The sequence below is a fragment of the Lineus longissimus genome, chromosome 10 (assembly GCF_910592395.1).
Source record: "Lineus longissimus chromosome 10, tnLinLong1.2, whole genome shotgun sequence".
Lineage (NCBI taxonomy): Eukaryota > Metazoa > Nemertea > Pilidiophora > Heteronemertea > Lineidae > Lineus > Lineus longissimus.
In genome coordinates, this window is record NC_088317.1 from 2,875,652 (window position 1) to 2,893,507 (window position 17,856).

Below are 17,856 nucleotides of genomic sequence, written 5' to 3' on the forward strand. Positions count from 1 at the left end.
GGAGCGAAACGACCGGCGCTGGGAGGAAACCCTATACAATTTTCCAGGAAGTCACCTTCTGCTGTCACTTTTTCACTGTTTTAGAGAAAATAAAGCATCAGAATGTTGCTTGTGTTAGATGATGTCCACAAGCAACATCTGCAGTACATAACAGAAGTCAGCGTTGATGGTAAAATCATTTGATCGATTGAAACTTCATAAAAAACCGAAGAAGAAAACTAAGATTAAGAAATTCCCTCCCCTCAGCCTCAAAGCCCCTGCATGGCCCCTGGCCTCCCCTAGGCTAGGCCCTGCCCTCACTGGGGGGCCTGTCCTGGAAGAGGTCACATCAATGACGGTGATCAATATTGTGTCGCTCAACTCGGTCTTGCTTTCCATCTACCACGTAGGAGTACAAAAGCCGTAAAGTACTAGGCCCCTAAATCACACTTACTCGTGTAATGTGGAGAGGTAAAGCCTGTATCCACCTTAGCTATGGTTTCCAGTTCATGCTAACAATTTGTGATCCACTGCCGCCCTGATATTGTTAATCTTTGCTTAATGTTCTTGTTCTTTTCAGTGTTGGCAGAGTTCTGTCGGATGTCTGTTGAGTTTATCAAGAAAGGTGCTAACCCCAAAGTTTACCAAGGTGCTGCGCGTAAGTATAACAACCATGGCAAGGCCTTGGTCAAAGGCTATCAATGATTGTAAAGCTTTGTTTTGAACACAGCGGTCCTTAGTTGCAAATGTTGACTTTGAGTTCTTCTTGAAATAGAAATTTACCTTGCTTTACTCCTTAAGTTTTAGCTGTGAAATGTGGAGGTTATAATTGATAAAAGCGATATCAGTACTGGGCTATTCTATTTGAATTTATGTTCATTCACACCCATTTCCTTTCAGAGAAACTAGGAGTAGAAGTGCACATTGTTCAACATGGTATCCAGGGTCTAATGCATTTGTTGGAAGAGAGTTCTAGACTGTTGGTAAGAAACATTTGACCATTTGTATATACCCCTGTGATAAAGAAATCCTCTCCCATTCCCACTGGTGATGGACATATCTTAGTAATTGCTGGCTAAGAAAGACTTGTCGGCATAGGGAGACTTGTCATTACCTTAAAAAATCCAGCACTTGTATTACATAAGTTGTAGGTGTCAATATTAATATGAGCTAGACTGTATGGACAAAAATATCCTTCCATGTTACAGTTGAATGACATTGATTTCCAAGATTCCATCATGACGATAGGATTCAGTGAAGAGTTGAAGGAGGTGTTGTTCCAGTCTTATCTCGAGTCCAGACATGACATCCGCAAGATTCTGTGCGAGATGTCCATGGACTTACCTCACTATAAGAACCTGGAGTGGAGGTTAGATATCCAGGTGAGTACTATTTTGATCATCGTTGAATGGCACTTTAAAGTAGGGGTTTTGAGTATCGATGAGAATTTTGGTTCTCTTTCTATAGCATGTTTGACATGATGTTTCAACCAGTCGTTCCGAGGCCATTTTCACGCAATGCAGTGGTTAAGGATTTATGTTGGTCTTCAAAAATAATGAGACGTCAGTAAATACAAGAAGTCGTCCTCATACTTTTCATGAGAATGTGTCAAATTTTGTGTCTCAAGGTTTTTTTCGATAATTTCAGGTCGCAAGCCGTTCCCTCAGACACCAGACAAATCCAATCATATTGTTGAAGCTTCTGACTCAAGATGGTGACACCGAGGAATCTACAGTTCTCCAAACGGATCCAGTTAACCTCATTCATATGACTAATGTGTTGGAGAATGCTTTGCAGGAACTGAAATCGGCACATTGTCGCAGGATCGTACGAAATATAAAGTAATCATTAAATTCCAGGTGCCACCAGTTCCCATTCCAGGAAGATTTCTACAGTCAGAGTTAAAAATCGGATGGTACTCTTGGTCTTAGCCATTGATATTGCAGTATTCAGTCCTACAGTTAGTCAAACTTCATGAATACCGTAGAAGCTCAATTTTTGGAGGCCTCTGTTAGGAGACAACCTCTGTGCCAGGGACACTACTTTTGGTCAGAAATTGGTTGTTTCTATTCAATTTTACCTCTGTAAACTGGAAACCTCTCAAAGTTATAGTATTGTTGTCATCAGCACTGTCAGCCTCACACAGAACCCAAGTGATTTGAGGTATCATGCTTCTTCTACGATGATGTATACTTCGTAAAATAATCGAGTAGAATCAAAGATTGTATATATAGCTATGTAAATAGAAAACAATAAGCACAATTTATACTGGATTTTGTGTTGATTTTGTTGATTTACATGTTGTTCAGTACTCTTGGGAATGAAGGGTTCTTTGCCAGGACCCACACTTATATCCCCCTCCATTGCTCCGTAAAGGGGTTTACAGTAACGTGCACCAACATGTCCAACCACAACTGTTAACAGCAGGACTCGTTGACAATGTCGCATCCCCCATCCATCTAAGAGACGAGAGTATGGCTATCCTGTTTCTGAGACCGGGATCAGGATAGGTGTCGGGTCACGGATAGGATCCAACCTGAAAGCTGCTATTTCATTCAAATGGCCAGCTTGAGGAAGAGAGACAAAACACAATTGTCTCCTCTTCTCGTGGGACTTTAACAAGCAAGCAACAATACTTTATAACGCTGGTTCATAGCAGGTGAATACCAATGATGTGGAGCCTAGGCCTATGTCGTGTTGCACTACCCCGATACAACACTTCTTACTCAAGCAGACAGGATTGGGATCGGGAAATTGACGCAGGGAATGATGACGTCACATCATTGACATTGGCTAGTGAAATTGCTGTACCTATTAATGTCAGTTACGTGTTCTGGTCATGACCAACTGTTTATGTGAAACCTAAAACGGTCAACAGCTTGGTCACAATGGCCATTTATGAGGTGATTACAATGCATGTCACATTTCAAAGATTTATCACAACCTGAATTCATATCCCAATCTCGATCTTGGAACATCGCAGCTGCACCTCTCTGATGTCACAACCAGGTCTTTAGGGGTGCTGAATCAGTGAATTGGACTATCCTTCTGTGTCACCAGATGGGTAGACATCAGCCAAAAGATTCAGTACATATAGGCATCATAAAGAGACGAGGACAACAAGTATAAAATAGCAATAAACTTCTTTATTGTGTTGGTCATATCATTCAGATCACAAATCCTTAGCTTTGGTAATGCATCGATAAGGTAACATAGAGTCGATAAATGTAAACTTTCATAAAATATGCAACACATACAGCGACACATTTTGTGTAAACTGTACAATAAAAATAAGAGTTTCTCATAATGAAAACTTTATGACATTAGTAATATTCTTTAGAGGCATAAGTAATGACTGTGGCACATGAAGATGAAAGTTCATTGGCATGCGTGACCTTTCAGTCACCTTGACTCCACTCAGAGACTAGTGAACATGGTTTAAAAATGATATTGAACTGGTAGTACTGTTGGTCTCACTGAGCACTATGAGGATGGAGCTATTGGTTTGCGTTTACGCCAGGGAAATATAGACCGCATTCGGATTGGAACGGATCTCATTGGGTCTATTGTATGTCAAACCAAAGATTCTTCGCAGAGGGTTTTGGGAAAATGACAGCTCCACCCAAGCTGTGAATGGTGAGACAACCTGTACTGATATATGAGATGTCAATCTCCATGACTAGAAATTCACAGAGTCGTTCTCTCCCAATTGCCAAGTGCCCTTTTACAGAAAATGCTCTACCATTTTGAAACTTACCACAAGCCCTGAATTTCTATTCTAGAACACCTCAAGCTCCTTTTGTCAGGAATGTAATGTTAAGATGATGCTGCATAGTCTGTTGAATACACTCAGAAGCGTAGATATACATAATTATATACAATATAGTTTGTTGAACTCTTGAATATCATATCACCGCTCTGACTAAAACGAGTTATTTCAAGATGATGATGATGCTGCAAATTCCCAAATTCGTTAACAAAATATGAGATTCTCCACTCTATACACCCGTTTCTGGTCGTCGACAGTGTCCGCTTTCAAAAATGCTTGAAAATCTTATGTACATATGTACATCATTAATTCAAGTCCTAGTCATGGCTGTTACATCTGTACTGGGGTCCTGGGACGCGTCTTTATATAAACAAGTCCAACAACGACAGCCGCTACCAACAGAAGCACTGGAAGAACAACTGTCAATAAGTGTTGTCTATTTTTGGCATTGTCTTGTCTCCTTTCTCGTTTATCTTTGGCCGTTTCTTTTTTCGGTTTACCCTTTAGCTGCCTCATGGTTGCGGTATGGCTTGGAGAGACGAGGTACCTAAACTACCACAGCGTCTGGGATCTGAAAATACAACAAAAAACATTAAATTAGTCACAAATGCAATATACCGGTAGTTACCAGGGTACAAGTGAAGACAATCGGTAGTATTTATGTCAATTGGTTTCTAATGCAAAAACTTGAGCGTTAACGGAAGTAGTGAGGACAATGCTTTATAGCTAAGCACCACCAAAGATAACAAAAATGAAATTTTGCCACTTCGTAATAGTTCGCCTAAAACGAAAAGGACCCTGATTCAATGGCAATCATCTGTGCTACAGAACAGACGCAAGGGACGAAGAATAAAAGATTTCCACAAGACTAAGTCTGAGAGACATATTAGATTCAAATATAGATACTTGACAGATTGCCTGGAGGAGAGAACCTAGCCTGCAAACTATGGAATGACAATGAGGCTTTAGTGAAGACAGTCAACGAACTGAAGACATGCTCCTAAACCCTATCAACTAGAAATCAAACACTGAAGAAGACACATAAAACACTCGACCAAACAAGGAAATTGAAATCAGACAAATCTAACCTGAGAGAACAATGAAATTATCCTGTAATTATGAAAATATGATTCCCAAAACTGTGTCTGACTCTTGACACAAAAAACCAGCCAGGGACTTGACGGACGATCCAAGCTGTGTGCAGAGTAGCTCCAGCTGGATGTGACATGTGCAACACAATGCCAGCAAAGCAAATTCCTACACGTCAACCACTAGATGTTCCTTTGATATTCATTAACGATCACTGGCATACAGTCACAGGCCTACACATCGACAGGGCCTCCGTAGCAAGGTCAAAACAAGTAGAGAGTCACCATAGGGGCAGTATAAGGATGCTGGTATAGGGGTATCTTTCCTCAGTGGTCGGGGTCTCGGATTAAGGTGACGCTTTTCAAATATTTTAAGTTTGAAACGAGAACCATGAACTTTTTTAGTTTTTAGCAATTCAGATTTTTCAAACCTAACTCCTGAGTCAGTAGTCCACTGTTCAGGCTCAGGTTTTGTCAATGCTTTTAAGAATTTTAGTCTTCCAATTCCTTTTCAAATTCAATATCGACCAAACAAGTGTCCAATTAGAGGAGTACCAATGACCATGTGGAAATGAACACACAATTGATATATTATATTTCAAAAGCATCAAAGTGAACTATTGTGGAAGGCAGAGCCAAGCACCTGGTACAATAGTGCAACTGGTGGTAGCTGACACTTATTGATTTTAAGAGAACAGTTAGAAATTTTACATACAATCGTGATATCTCGCCATAGGCTTTCTACGCAGCTGTGACAACATGTAAACTCATTCAATCAAATAATTGTCAAGTTTAAGGGATCATCTCAAAATATACAGACATTTTAATGTGCATTGATGGTGAAAAAGACAAGCCCTAAATAATTTTTAATTAGAGGAGAGACATCACATATCATCTATTCTTCATTCATTCATGTCTGCAAGTAGAGTTTCTATAGGTCTTGCAGCTTTAAATTGAAGACAAAAGGCCACTTCTGCTAGTCCTTAAGGAAGGGAGATGATCAAGGGAGTGGCTTCATCTTCTTCAGAATCACACTCACAGCTGACACACTGGACCGAGTGGTGGCTGGTGCACAGGACAGTCGTCACCGTCAATCTAAATGACACTTGCCAGTGACCAAGTGAGCCCACAATGATCAAATTACAAGTCTGACACCTCAACCACGAGACTACATGCTCCCTCACAGAAAGACAGCATTGAAAGTGCATGCAAATGGTCGAGGAGCATGCTTTTTTCTATGTTGTGAGTGCACATTTTCTGCACCACCCTGTAGAAAATATAAGAACCATGTTGACCTGACCAGATGCAAGGTGCAAACATGGCTATAACAAGGTAATCTGCTTAGCATTAAGTATGTAAAGTGTAAGAAAGAATTTGTGAATACATTTCAAGTCAACAAAATTACTTACATCTCTTTCAAAATTCAGTATTTTACCAAAGTTTGAAGTTTGTTCCTCTTTTCCACGCTTATTTGTGGTACGGACTCGTTTTGGGATTTGTCGTAAATACGTCACTGGGGCTGAAGTCTATCTATACTATAATGCGCGTTGTGGCCGCTAAATAGGAGGCGATTTTTGTTTCAAAATTGGGCCTCGGAAATGCGTCGAATTCTTGCAACTTTTGGCTTCGTAGGTGTGGATCATAAGTAAGAGTGTCACTGAGGGTGTCATACGTCGAATATCTTGGTGGTTTTGGAATAAATAACAACTTTTCAGAGAGCACGTCGACTGGAGAGCTCCGCTCATTCTCAAAAGCATACTCAAACTTCACGCATATTCTCCCTGCCACATCAATATTAGCTTCCAGCACGTATGTAGTGCTATACAACCTGGTCCATGGTGCAGGGTATTAGCAGGGAGATTAATGATTAGACTATTCTATTTTAGTTCTATTCGAGAAACACTGACCGGAGTGATAAGGCAAATTCTGCAGGGTGGCCTACCGGAACATGCAGTCAGGGTATCAATAAACAGTTATGCCAGGATGGACAAAATATGTGCAGTGGCCAGCGCTTGCTCTTTGATTTATTCTTTACTGATTGATGTTGTCAGTTTGAATTGCGTTCTGCATCTCTCCATGCGCCTGGCTTTGGTCCGACAGTGGCATTGGGTACGGGAGTGGGTAGGTGATATGCCTAATATGCGAGGCCCTTATTTGGAACAGGACCTGCTGTCACTGGTCTCAATGCATTGTGCAAAATAGCGTACTCCAATCAATCTATTGGGGGTTGCATGTTGATAGCAGCAATAAGTCCCTAAATGCAGTTCATTTCGTGTTTAACCTTTAATAAAACTTCAGTAACGTTAGAAATTTAATGTAGTTCAATCATCGTGCCCATTTAACTAATGTATATTACATTTCAACTTTGCCCGCTCCATGGGTATATGCTTAATAGGAATTACTGTCGTTTCGCTACATTGCCAGTTCGCTACAAGTCGTTTCGCTACATGTGGTGGTCGTTTCGCTACATGGTAGTGGTAGGTCGTTTCGCTACATGGGTGGAGTCGTTTCGCTACATGATGATGGGTATGGATGGTCGTTTCGCTACATGGAGGACGTTTCGCTACATGGGTGAGACGAGCGAGCCAACGCGAAGGCCTTGCAAAGGCCTCCAAATCTGCGTTGGAGTGCGTTTGAATGACCCCTGTCAATCAATAATAAGTACGTATACACGGATACAGACGGTTGAGCGAGCCAACGCGAAGGCCTTGCAAAGGCCTCCAAATCTGCGTTGAAGTGCGGTTGAATGACCCCTGTCAATCAATAATAAGTACGTAATTGAGCGAGCCAACGCGAATGGATTGGATGTCTATGAGGTTACTGGTCCATTCAAGTGCGAACAAACGACAAGAACCCCTTGCGCGCCATCAAACCGTATAAGTTTTTTTACCGGCAAACTGTGCTATAATAAATTTGTAGTCACCACCAGGAATTATAGTAGGGTAAAATAGAGTAAAAATAATGACTACATCCATGTAGCGAAACGACTCCACCCATGTAGCGAAACGTCCTCCATGTAGCGAAACGACCATACCCATCATGTAGCGAAACGACTCCACCAATGTAGCGAAACGACCTACCATGTAGCGAAACGACCGCCACATGTCGTGAAAAGACTTGTAGCGAACTGGCAATGTAGCGAAACAGCCTGATACCGTGACGTGTAGGCCTATGTACTGTTGTACACTCACTTCAGTAGTGTCACTCACTCAGTGCTCACACTGTCACCTGTGTCGGTGTGTGTGTTATGTGTGAATTAACAATCTCCCGATCTTCGGTCCGTACAATGTCGAAAATTACATACACTGATACAGTAGGCCTACACCCGTTGAATTTCTCACATATAGTAATGAGTCCCTCCAGGCCTACTACAATCCATGAGTTTGATCGTCCACACACTGATCCAGTGTAGCCTATATTAATAGGCCTAGGCCCTAGGCCTAGTCATAGTGCGCTGCTTGTAACATGGATGTAAAGCCTCCTTGTTAATGTTATGTTTCGATAGATAAAAGACAGTTTAAGGATGTCGTGCATGTGTGATATAGTTTTCACAACAGCAACAATGTTTTTGTGTCAAACAGATGCGTAAAGATATAGATTTTAATGATGAATGGCGCAGTCACGAGCGTCCAGTGTTGCCGTGATCAGGTGACAGCACGACTGATCACAGTGCCAATTCGCCTCGGGTCTCGTTAGGGAGTCTTCCCTGAATGTACGCGTATGTGCTAAAAGTCTGACTGGATTCGCTATAAATAGGACACCTCTGAGGCTCCGTTGTCATGAGCTACCAAATTTGATGAAAAGGGGCCGAGTTTCACTGTTGTTTCGAACGGCGCTCTGTTCACCAACATTGCGTATTTCATAATCATATAGATATTTGTTGGAAATTATTCCTAGCTAAGTCATGTTTAAGTTGAAATTAATTGTTTCTGAGCTCATGAAAATGTTGTCATTCCATCTTAAGGGTTCTTTCCTGAATTTACGCAATGATGACGTGCCCTCTTAATACTTTGGTCTGAGTGCTTGGTACTACGACTGGTCTATAATAGCATTCTCTACGGTATGAACTCTAAGGGTGTATTCAACTTCTCGTTCTCAAATCTGTATGTGATGAAATTCCTCGTCCATGAAACTACAGGACTTTTATGGGTTTTTTATTGTAAATTCACCAGAATTCGAAAAGTTGGTATCCACCAAGTTCACCATTATGACTTTTTTCTACCAGTTTTCATTGCAAGATCTGTTTTAGGAAAAACTAGCAACTCTACTATGTGATTAATACCCCATACGATTTCTATTAGACCCAATCCACAATAATCAAAAAGGTTATTTATTCATGGCTAGGCTTATGGCCAATCTCATTACCAATCTGGCTTCACGGCCTAAGGCAACAACAGACTCGGTCAACCTTGAAGGAAAGTTTGCGTGTGTTACATAAAACCACTACCTGTCACATTTTATACCTTCCAATGCTTGGTTCAAGCATGCAGTGCAAGCAGAATATTCTTTCTGGCAGGGTGTGCACACTTTGACTCATTTCAACATTATGAAATAGCCAAATTACATGTGTTCAGCATCAATGTTCCAAAAGGTGGGTGTCACCTACTAAATCTTGACATTATATCGTTTTACAGGCAAAAGGGATTTTGGAGAAGAGCCCAACTTTCCTTTGATTATTTTTTTGTGGAAAATATGTATTTTTAGGAGTCATTGCATGAGAGAATCAGGCAAAATCTGGTACTTTCATTGGATCTGGCTGAAAGTTGCTTTTTTCATGACTTCTTGAAGAATTGATGATATTATGTATCTGTTTCAATTTCTCATTCCAGATGCTAAAAACCCTCTCCGCGATTGCAACTGAAGAATCTTGTATGATTTGCAAGGGTATGTATATCAGCACGACGATGGATCGGCATGATATGCCATGACCTAGCTCACATTTATCTCCATAATAAGGTCAACCTCTGCCAAAGGAAAGCAAATCATGTGAAAAATTGAGATTCAACCATAATTTTTCGGCATTTAGTATAATGACTGCTGAGTACTAATACAAATACAAGCAGAAATGCTGTAATTTTATTACACATTTGTGCCAATTTATTATTTCAGATGACACAACCTTGTCTGCAATTGCATTCGAAGATTCTTGTTTGATTTCCAAGAAGAAGGGTAGGTATAGTATCTGGTTATGACTCGTCTGCCTTGTCAATAGAGGTGCCACTGTCAAATCTGTGTTATTGTTGGTAAAATAAACTTGTAACTTGACTCCCACATATCCTCAAGGCAGTAAAAATATTCCAGACTTATAATTGGCGAGTTATATGGAAAAAGGATGAAACAATTTATTTTGGCATGAAGAATACAAATTACGAAACACATTCTAACTGTTATCGCCATTGCAACTTTATTATGTGCACTCTCCTAACTAATCAAAGATATTAAAACTTTCAACATATCCATAATTTGAATTTCAAAATGAAAGATTTTTATACCAAGAAATGTTTATAAAATGCCGTAATAAATTGGGTACAAATTTTTCCATATCATGTTTTGGTCATGTAATTAAAAATGAATTGACAGTGACACTTCTCTCTCCAAATCAGGCGGGTTATTCAAAAGTTGTAACCATAGTAAGATGTTTTGTGTGTGTGTGTGTGTGTGTGTGTGTGTGTGTGTTTGAGACGGGATAGGAAAAGGGTGCGGGAGGTCATGTGGGGCGGGGGGGAGAGACTATGGTGACTGTTGTGAGAGTTGGAAGTGTGTCTGATGACCGACTTGCTCATTTTGTAGCTATTGTTGTTATTTTAGTTGTTAGAGTAGTTATCGTAGTTATCTAGCTATCGTAGTTATCTAGCTATTATAGTTGTTATTCTTTTGTTTCCTGCTTATCATCTATTTGAACCTATTCAGCTTTCAGTTGTCCAGGCCAGGCCAGGTGACCAATGACGATGATAGATTGGGTTCGATTCAAGCAATACGCTTGGTGTATTTGGTTATCGTGACTGGCGACTTGAGTCTATCTCATCTCATGTCCAAAGCGCGGTGGCTGGGTCCCAGGCATGCTTGCCACTTTGTTCTGCGGTCCTCATCTAAGTTTCGACGGTGATGACATGGACTTAGGTTCAAAGTACGTGTTCCCTTTGAGTCATTGTGGTTGATTGATGGGGGGAATAGACAGTTGCGTGTCGCTAGTCATTCAATTGGTCCCCTTGTTTTAGAGTGTTGGCGGGATAAGTCTTACGACTGTTAACAATAGTAAGCAATAGCTGGCCAGCGATCCCCTACCTGATCTCGAGGGGGATGGAATGACTGGGGTTAAGACCTGTTGTTAACCTGCGGAATTTCGTCGGATGAAATGTCAGGCGTGTCCGTGTGGGACTTGTGCTGAACCTGTTTAGTACAAATAACGAAGACATTGGGCTCTTTGGATAACAACAGTGTTCTTCACCTCCTTGTGCCTCACAAAGCTAATAATATACACCCCCTGAAATCGACAAGACGGCGATGAAGAAGGAGAGCCGGCCTCCAACTCGTCAGCCGAGAAGACACTGGATGGACCCCAAGAAGATGTTGCTGCCAATGTTGGAGCCATACAGGGTAAGCATCACTTAGTCGTCAGTTATGTCTGGATTAAAAGAAGATGTCAAAATAACTCTGAAAAAAGTATCAATCTGTCGTACAATTTCAACTTTATACGTATTGGGGTGCTACACTCAATTCTGTTCAATCTGTTTTGAAACCTCTTCAACCAATTTGGTTCAAGAATGCAATTGAATGTGCTTTGTTGAATTCGTATTGACTGATTCTCATTAAAACTTGTGGTGTGCGCGTTAATACATATCAAAACAGTCCGTTGACAGGGGTCATGCACACAAGCTTGTGTTCTGTCTTGATTATCTACTAATTACAACAAAGGGCAGGGACACTCATCCGCGAAATGGCACGTTACTACAATACGTGGCAAGAGTTGCACTTTTCAAATCGAATTGCATGCGCATTAGGCCAAGTGTGGTGCAGCCGTTTCGAAACTGGTGTAGCCAATTCGTATTTCGGAGAGTGCTCTCTGGAAAACAGTTTTAAATCGGATTCAGTGTGAACGCAGCATGCAGTAGAAACACACAGAAATTAGATAAACCCCTCAACAAAATATATGATTCTTTTTAGGCAGCCCGAGCCAACATTGTACAAGGGCCACAAGGACAAGGGACACAGGGACAAGGAACACAAAAGACGATGTTGCAGTCTGCAGGGTGAAATTTTGATCTGAATCTTGACGACCAAATAATTAGGAGTCGATCAGAGAAAAATAATAAAAAAAGAAGTAGAACTTAAAGGGTGTCATTGAAATTAATGTCAACTTATACATAGGAATCATCCCAAATAGACTGAAGCCAAAAGAAATTATTTCTTTTCTGTGAACCCTCTACCCCCTTATTAATATTATGACTAAAAACTGAAGACTCTGTCTTCATGTCTTCAACAAATGAAATTGGCCAGGATTCATGAAGATTACGCCTGCCAAAGAGTTTGCCGATCAACATTTTATTCCCAAGAAAACGCTGTCAACTGACAACCATCTCGCCCATATGAAAAGAAGAAAATCTTTTGGTTTCAATCTATTCATTTTGAGATAGGTCCTTGAATGTATTTTTCCTGTTATCTAGCCCTCTGCAGATTGAGATGATGGCTGTCGAGAAGATCCAACCACTCAACCACAGTCTACAATTCGTGCTATGGTAGATGTGACTCTCAACGATTTTGGATGACAAAGGAATCCAATGCGTATATGGTAAATATAAACAGATGACAAGACGGTAAATGGGTGAACACGCCATGGGCTGAGTTCGTTTCATTAAGTCGCAAAATGGTTGATTTTATCTTCAAACTGCACGAGCAACCTCAGTTTGGAATTGAATTGCTAATCAAGTGTCAAGTACTCTAGCGTTGTGGTCGTCAGTATTCTAAGCCTTTTAGAAAATTAACTGGTAAATTTGATAAAACTGAATGAAAGGCCCTACGGCACATGCATCAATCATGGTAGAATAATGGAGTAACCTTAAATTTTGTTTTCCAGTCGCTCACAGATACGGGCAGACGACGGAGATTCGAGTGGATTCAGTGGATCGAATGGTTGTGCTGAGGGATATCCATGTGCAGGAGTGATGAACCACAGTTCAGCAAACGATGCCTTGACAGACCAATTCAAGGAGAACCTTCGCTAAGATGAAGAAGGGAACGTGTTTACTGTGTGGATGGGAAGGACACTTAAATGTCCGTCATTCTAATAGACTATTATGACAATATTCTAATTGACTAGAATGACAATCTTAACTCGAAAGGGACTCTCTGGACTTACAGAAAGCTACGGACATAGAGCCCTGACATGATACCCTGCAGCCACCATGAGGACAGCCTATCTCATACCTACGGAAGGATGCCATCACACGGTAATATAAACAAATCAATTTCAGTTTTTCAAATGCCCTTAGGGGAACGAGTTTACAATCCCCGATCACACCCCAAAAAAAGGTCATCGGTTGACTAACCAAGCACCACTGTTCAATGGATTTATAGTTGAATGCGATCAAACTACGTCATTTCCGATCGGGGATTCTAAAGTTTAGCCCCCTTAGGTATAGCCATTGGCCTGATTTAGAGATCGTGAGCTCTCTGTTGAGGAACAATTTTCAAATGTTATTTTTGCGACACCAATTACAGTGCAATTTTCATCAAACTCGCGGTGATGATAGTTTGGACCAAACAATAAAATGTTGCAAAAAGAACTGGACGATAAAGAATGTTCTTGGTTGTAAACAGGATAATTTAGTTATGTACATGCAAAGTCAAAGGCTTTAATCACGTTGAAGGGGGACTATAAGCAGGAGGGGGGGGTTAAATTGGCCATCTTCAGGTGACTAATATGCAAAGTAAGAGCACTGGGTCAGGTTATATTCAGCACTAAATGTATCCCTCATACAGCGTGAATAGTTTCGACATACTCTGAGAGGTGAGAGACCCCTATTGGTGACTTTGTGTTAAACTTATCTTGCCTACCTTGCGGCTGCCTTTTGATTCCTCTTTGGAAAGCTGCCCAGGCACTTATTTGTAATGAGCATGAATATCAACTGTTGCTGATAAACAATAGCTGAAGACTCGGTAGAAACCCTTTGGTAGTGATGGTCAGGGTCTGGTTGCAAGTATTAAATAAAAGTAAAAGTGTGTTGTTTTATTACATAAGCAGTATTATGGCAACACCTTTTTGCACTCAATATAAAGAATGGTTAAAACTATCATCTGTGCAATTCTGATGAAAATTGCGTTGTTAGTATTCTAAAATACCTGGATTTAGAATGAACCGCACTTGTGTAAATGCACCATGTGCCAACAAAGCCTCGTTTTGAGTTCAGCGGTTATGGTTAGGCCGCTTGGGTTGGTGCAATGTCGGTATTGATTGACTAACCAAAACCACAAGGGTGGAGCTAAACCTCGGCTCAAAATAATGACTTGGAAAATGCTCCTTAACCAAACCGCCCTTTTGACAAAACTTCCCAAATTCTAGTCCTTTACCTCCCTCTGAAACTGCTGATTAAGGATAGAATTAGTCATTGTAATGAAATCAGGCATGTCGGGGAGGAACACAGATTTGTGTCTCTTGCTCATCCAAAGCAGCGCTCAGCGTGAGAGTCCTAAATGAAGGTTTAATAGAGAAGATGTTTTCGAAAAGTTCTTCGTCTGAAACCTATAGCACTTTTCTTAACCAGCATGAATTGTCTACTACCACAAGATTATACGGTCAGCACAATGGCCCGGCCCCTTGACATTGAATTATCAACTTGAGCATGAATGAACAACCTTAATTTTATGTTGTCTTTTTCTTTTCAGCATGATGAGCCGTCCCACAGAAGGGAGAAGGATGTTGTTGACCCAGCACATCCCAACCATGCTCCCATCGCCGTCAAGTAACAGTACGACGGTTAGATTGTATTTTGTCACCGTAGGCTTTATCGTTTTATCAAAATATCTGATTGAAAGGTGATTTAATGAAAATTCAAATTTTTCTGATGGTGAGAAGGCAAATATTTACTCTGCTTATGACAAGCATAGATTGTTTTAATCTATGTTTGGTTATGATCATGACTTGTGCCATGGTTCAAAATCTTACACTTTTCAAAGAAGGGATTGAAATTATCATTATGGCTTGTTTATGGCTAACAAGGGAGCCAATGATAAGTCGCTCCAGAACCCAAACAAAATAATTTTCAAGCTAAGTTTTGTTCTTAAGATAAGAAGGAATAACAATTTGGGGGATGGGTTGTTTGTGGCTACCAGAGAAGCCAACAGCTCCCAGATGAGGACCCTGAAATTCTTTTCAGGCAAAAGTTATTTGTATGCTTAAAAATCACCGAATTCATCAGATATTTACTGGTATATCCATCACTTTTGACATGGGGTCCATGTGTTCTTGTTTCGCTGACCCCACGAAACAAGAACACATGTGTCTGATGGAACTGTAGGCCTTTCATACTGTTTCTCAATCTCATCAGTACCACAGAATCAACTGACATGGCCTGGGCTCTGATGCCCATGACCTTACATCACACTGGCTGGTTCAGTTGCTCAATACATGTACTATCATGCTCGAGACAAATGACCAACAGTGAATTGTTGAATTTGAATTTCCTCCTTGAAGAAATACCAAAACATCTTTCCAGTTGAACTAAAACAGTCAGATTTAAAACTCTCACTGTTTTATTCGAAATTTAAAGACTGATCCTTCCCTAGTGGTCACACTGTGAGCCATTGTCAAAGCATGTCATTCGACAATGGTGGCATGCATGCATGTTTTGTTATGGCTTACCAGGGACCCCAAATTGTTGATGATGATGTTGTCCATGGGTACATCACCTTGGGCAATGAGTGATCACAATGGTTCCTTGATGACAATTTTTTACATGATACTGAATTGATTGAGAAAAGTGTAGCTTAAAAACGTCAACTTTTAGACGTTTTAAAACTTTTGTCCTGTATGAATGTATTTGTAAATCTTGCATGTAAATATTTTGTAAAATGTCTAATGAGATCTAGACTCCATGACTTGGCAAAAAGTATGGCAAAGCCAACTTTTAATCTTTGCCCTGTCGAGGTCACCTCTTTTGTCATGCAAACGACATGTCATAACTGCTCCCTTTGTTATGCTAAGTGGCAGCCAGCTCTGTCCAGTGGCCATGACAAATGTGGTTCCTTTGTTATTCAAATCATCAGCAGTGACCAAATCTATTGTAAGCTCACATGGCTCACCTGAAGGCATGAACAATAGGTTTTAATACAATAGCTATTCATGTATCATAAACATGATGAATGCATGGAGAGGTTTAGTGCTAACTCAAACCATTGTGGTGGAGTACATGTAGTTGAGTCTATTGTTTTTGATCTCAATTTAGCATTGTGTTGCAAGGACACTTATCAGTGTTTCTTTGTGACATCTTGTAAAGAAGTTGACCACGTCTTGAAGGGATAGAAAAACTATCATATCTCCCGCTCCTCTTCTTGTATTGGGCTTTCGGAGTGGTGCCAAAAAATAATGTACTACGATCATTGTATGAACTATAATATACAATGTATTAAGTCATTTCAAACATAAGCACCTGTCACCTGTGTGATGGAGATGGCGACGCCCTCCGACTGCGTAGGTTTTCTCCCGGTATGCGGGTTTCCTCCTACACTACATTCCAAATCGTCATCTGTTTTCTTTGTAATGTACAGCAATAAAGTTTTTTTGAAAGAGAAACATTTTTTTTCTTATTGACTCGCCTGTTGACACACCATCACTAATCGAAACTTTCCATCGGAGCCACTGTTGTGCTTACCAGATATTGACCTTAAAAACTGGTCAAATAAAAAATCCCCCCCCCCCCCGAGGTCATCTTACCAAGTGGATTATGCATAAGGTTGCAACGACCAGAACCACTGTCTTGGACTACAAGCGCATACTGACCTTTGCACCCAAGGGGAAGAGTCCATTGATCATAATATTTGTTTGCATGGTAGTTCACTACCACTCGAGCTGTTTTCATGCTGGGTAAAAAACCAGTGGCATTCATTATAAGATAAGCCCCGAACCACAATCCTAGTCATGCTAAAAAAAGTCCCTTTGTTTTGATACAGATTATCGTGTTCCCCGAAATCTCATTCTGAGGAAATCGGGGGTTAATGTTCGCTTCTCAGCTTCAAACCCCCCAGGGACAATGTCAGATTGTCACAATCTGTTCAACACCAGCATGGGCTGTCCACAGGTGGCAACATTGTCCTTGCAGCATCGCTTGAACAGTTTGGGTCCACAAAGGACTACTCATTTTGTAGGGGGGTCGAGATTTCATGCATCCACATCAATTTTACCCTGGAGCATCATCAGACGTTGTGATATTGTCCCTCCCTGCGGCATCTACCACTAAGTCTTTGTGCAAATGCTCACATCATAAAAAAGGATCACAGAACTACCCCGAGTGATTATGATCTCCAGTCAAAGACCAACAACAGGATGCATCAGGACTCCACCCTACCGTTCTTTCTTCCCATGAGATGTAATTCTTTCAACTGGCAATGTAGCGAAACAGCCTGATACCCCTCACAAACCTTGGTCGATTTCGGAGAGAACATCTCATCTCATTTAGCCAATTGTTCAAGTGTTTCTTTCATCATGCCTACGACTCAGTTCGGGGGAGGGAGGCGAGGCAAGGCGAGTGCCACACTTGTTTACGGTACGTTCCTCTTGATTGATGATGGCTACATATTTTAAGGAAGTACTGTCGTTTCGCTACATTGCCAGTTCGCTACAAGTCGTTTCGCTACATGTGGCGGTCGTTTCGCTACATGGTAGGTCGTTTCGCTACATGGGTGGAGTCGTTTCGCTACATGATGGGTATGGTCGTTTCGCTACATGGAGGACGTTTCGCTACATGGGTGGAGACGAGCGAGCCAACGCGAAGGCCTTTCAAAGGCCTCCAAATCTGCGTTGGAGTG

The 17,856-nt window shown here is 41.0% G+C and overlaps 1 protein-coding gene and 2 long non-coding RNA genes across 11 annotated transcripts; 2 read left to right on the top strand and 1 right to left on the bottom strand.

The window, feature by feature from the left end:
• The first annotated feature begins 23 nt into the window (after window positions 1-23).
• LOC135494420 (COMM domain-containing protein 2-like) lies at window positions 24-2,252 on the top strand. The gene is made up of 5 exons (XM_064782370.1): window positions 24-169; window positions 560-637; window positions 880-962; window positions 1,188-1,361; window positions 1,627-2,252. The coding sequence occupies exons 1-5, from the start codon at window positions 103-105 to the stop codon at window positions 1,822-1,824; spliced, it is 600 nt and encodes a 199-aa protein (XP_064638440.1). The 5' UTR covers window positions 24-102; the 3' UTR covers window positions 1,825-2,252.
• Window positions 2,253-3,105: 853 nt separating this feature from the next.
• On the bottom strand, window positions 3,106-6,639 carry LOC135494428 (uncharacterized). Its single transcript, XR_010448384.1, has 2 exons — window positions 6,246-6,639; window positions 3,106-4,319 (listed from the first exon to the last, which is right to left on the bottom strand). It is a non-coding gene; the product is annotated as an uncharacterized LOC135494428 (long non-coding RNA).
• LOC135494427 (uncharacterized) lies at window positions 6,451-16,624 on the top strand. Of its 9 annotated transcripts, XR_010448376.1 has the most exons (9): window positions 7,970-8,113; window positions 9,353-9,427; window positions 9,666-9,720; window positions 9,946-10,005; window positions 10,747-11,433; window positions 12,001-12,086; window positions 12,501-12,625; window positions 12,911-13,283; window positions 14,719-16,624. It is a non-coding gene; the product is annotated as an uncharacterized LOC135494427 (long non-coding RNA). The 9 variants fall into 9 exon arrangements; XR_010448379.1 differs by lacking the exons at window positions 7,970-8,113; window positions 9,353-9,427 and adding an exon at window positions 6,451-6,468; XR_010448380.1 differs by lacking the exons at window positions 7,970-8,113; window positions 9,353-9,427 and adding an exon at window positions 6,464-6,481.
• Window positions 16,625-17,856: the final 1,232 nt, after the last annotated feature.

Coding starts and splice junctions, on each gene's coding strand:
- LOC135494420 (XM_064782370.1), top strand. CDS start 103: ATGTTGCTTGTGTTAGATGATGTCCACAAGCAACATCTGCAGTACATA. Junction 638..879: donor AGTTTACCAAGGTGCTGCGC/GTAAGTATAACA, acceptor ATTTCCTTTCAG/AGAAACTAGGAGTAGAAGTG. Junction 1,362..1,626: donor AGTGGAGGTTAGATATCCAG/GTGAGTACTATT, acceptor CGATAATTTCAG/GTCGCAAGCCGTTCCCTCAG.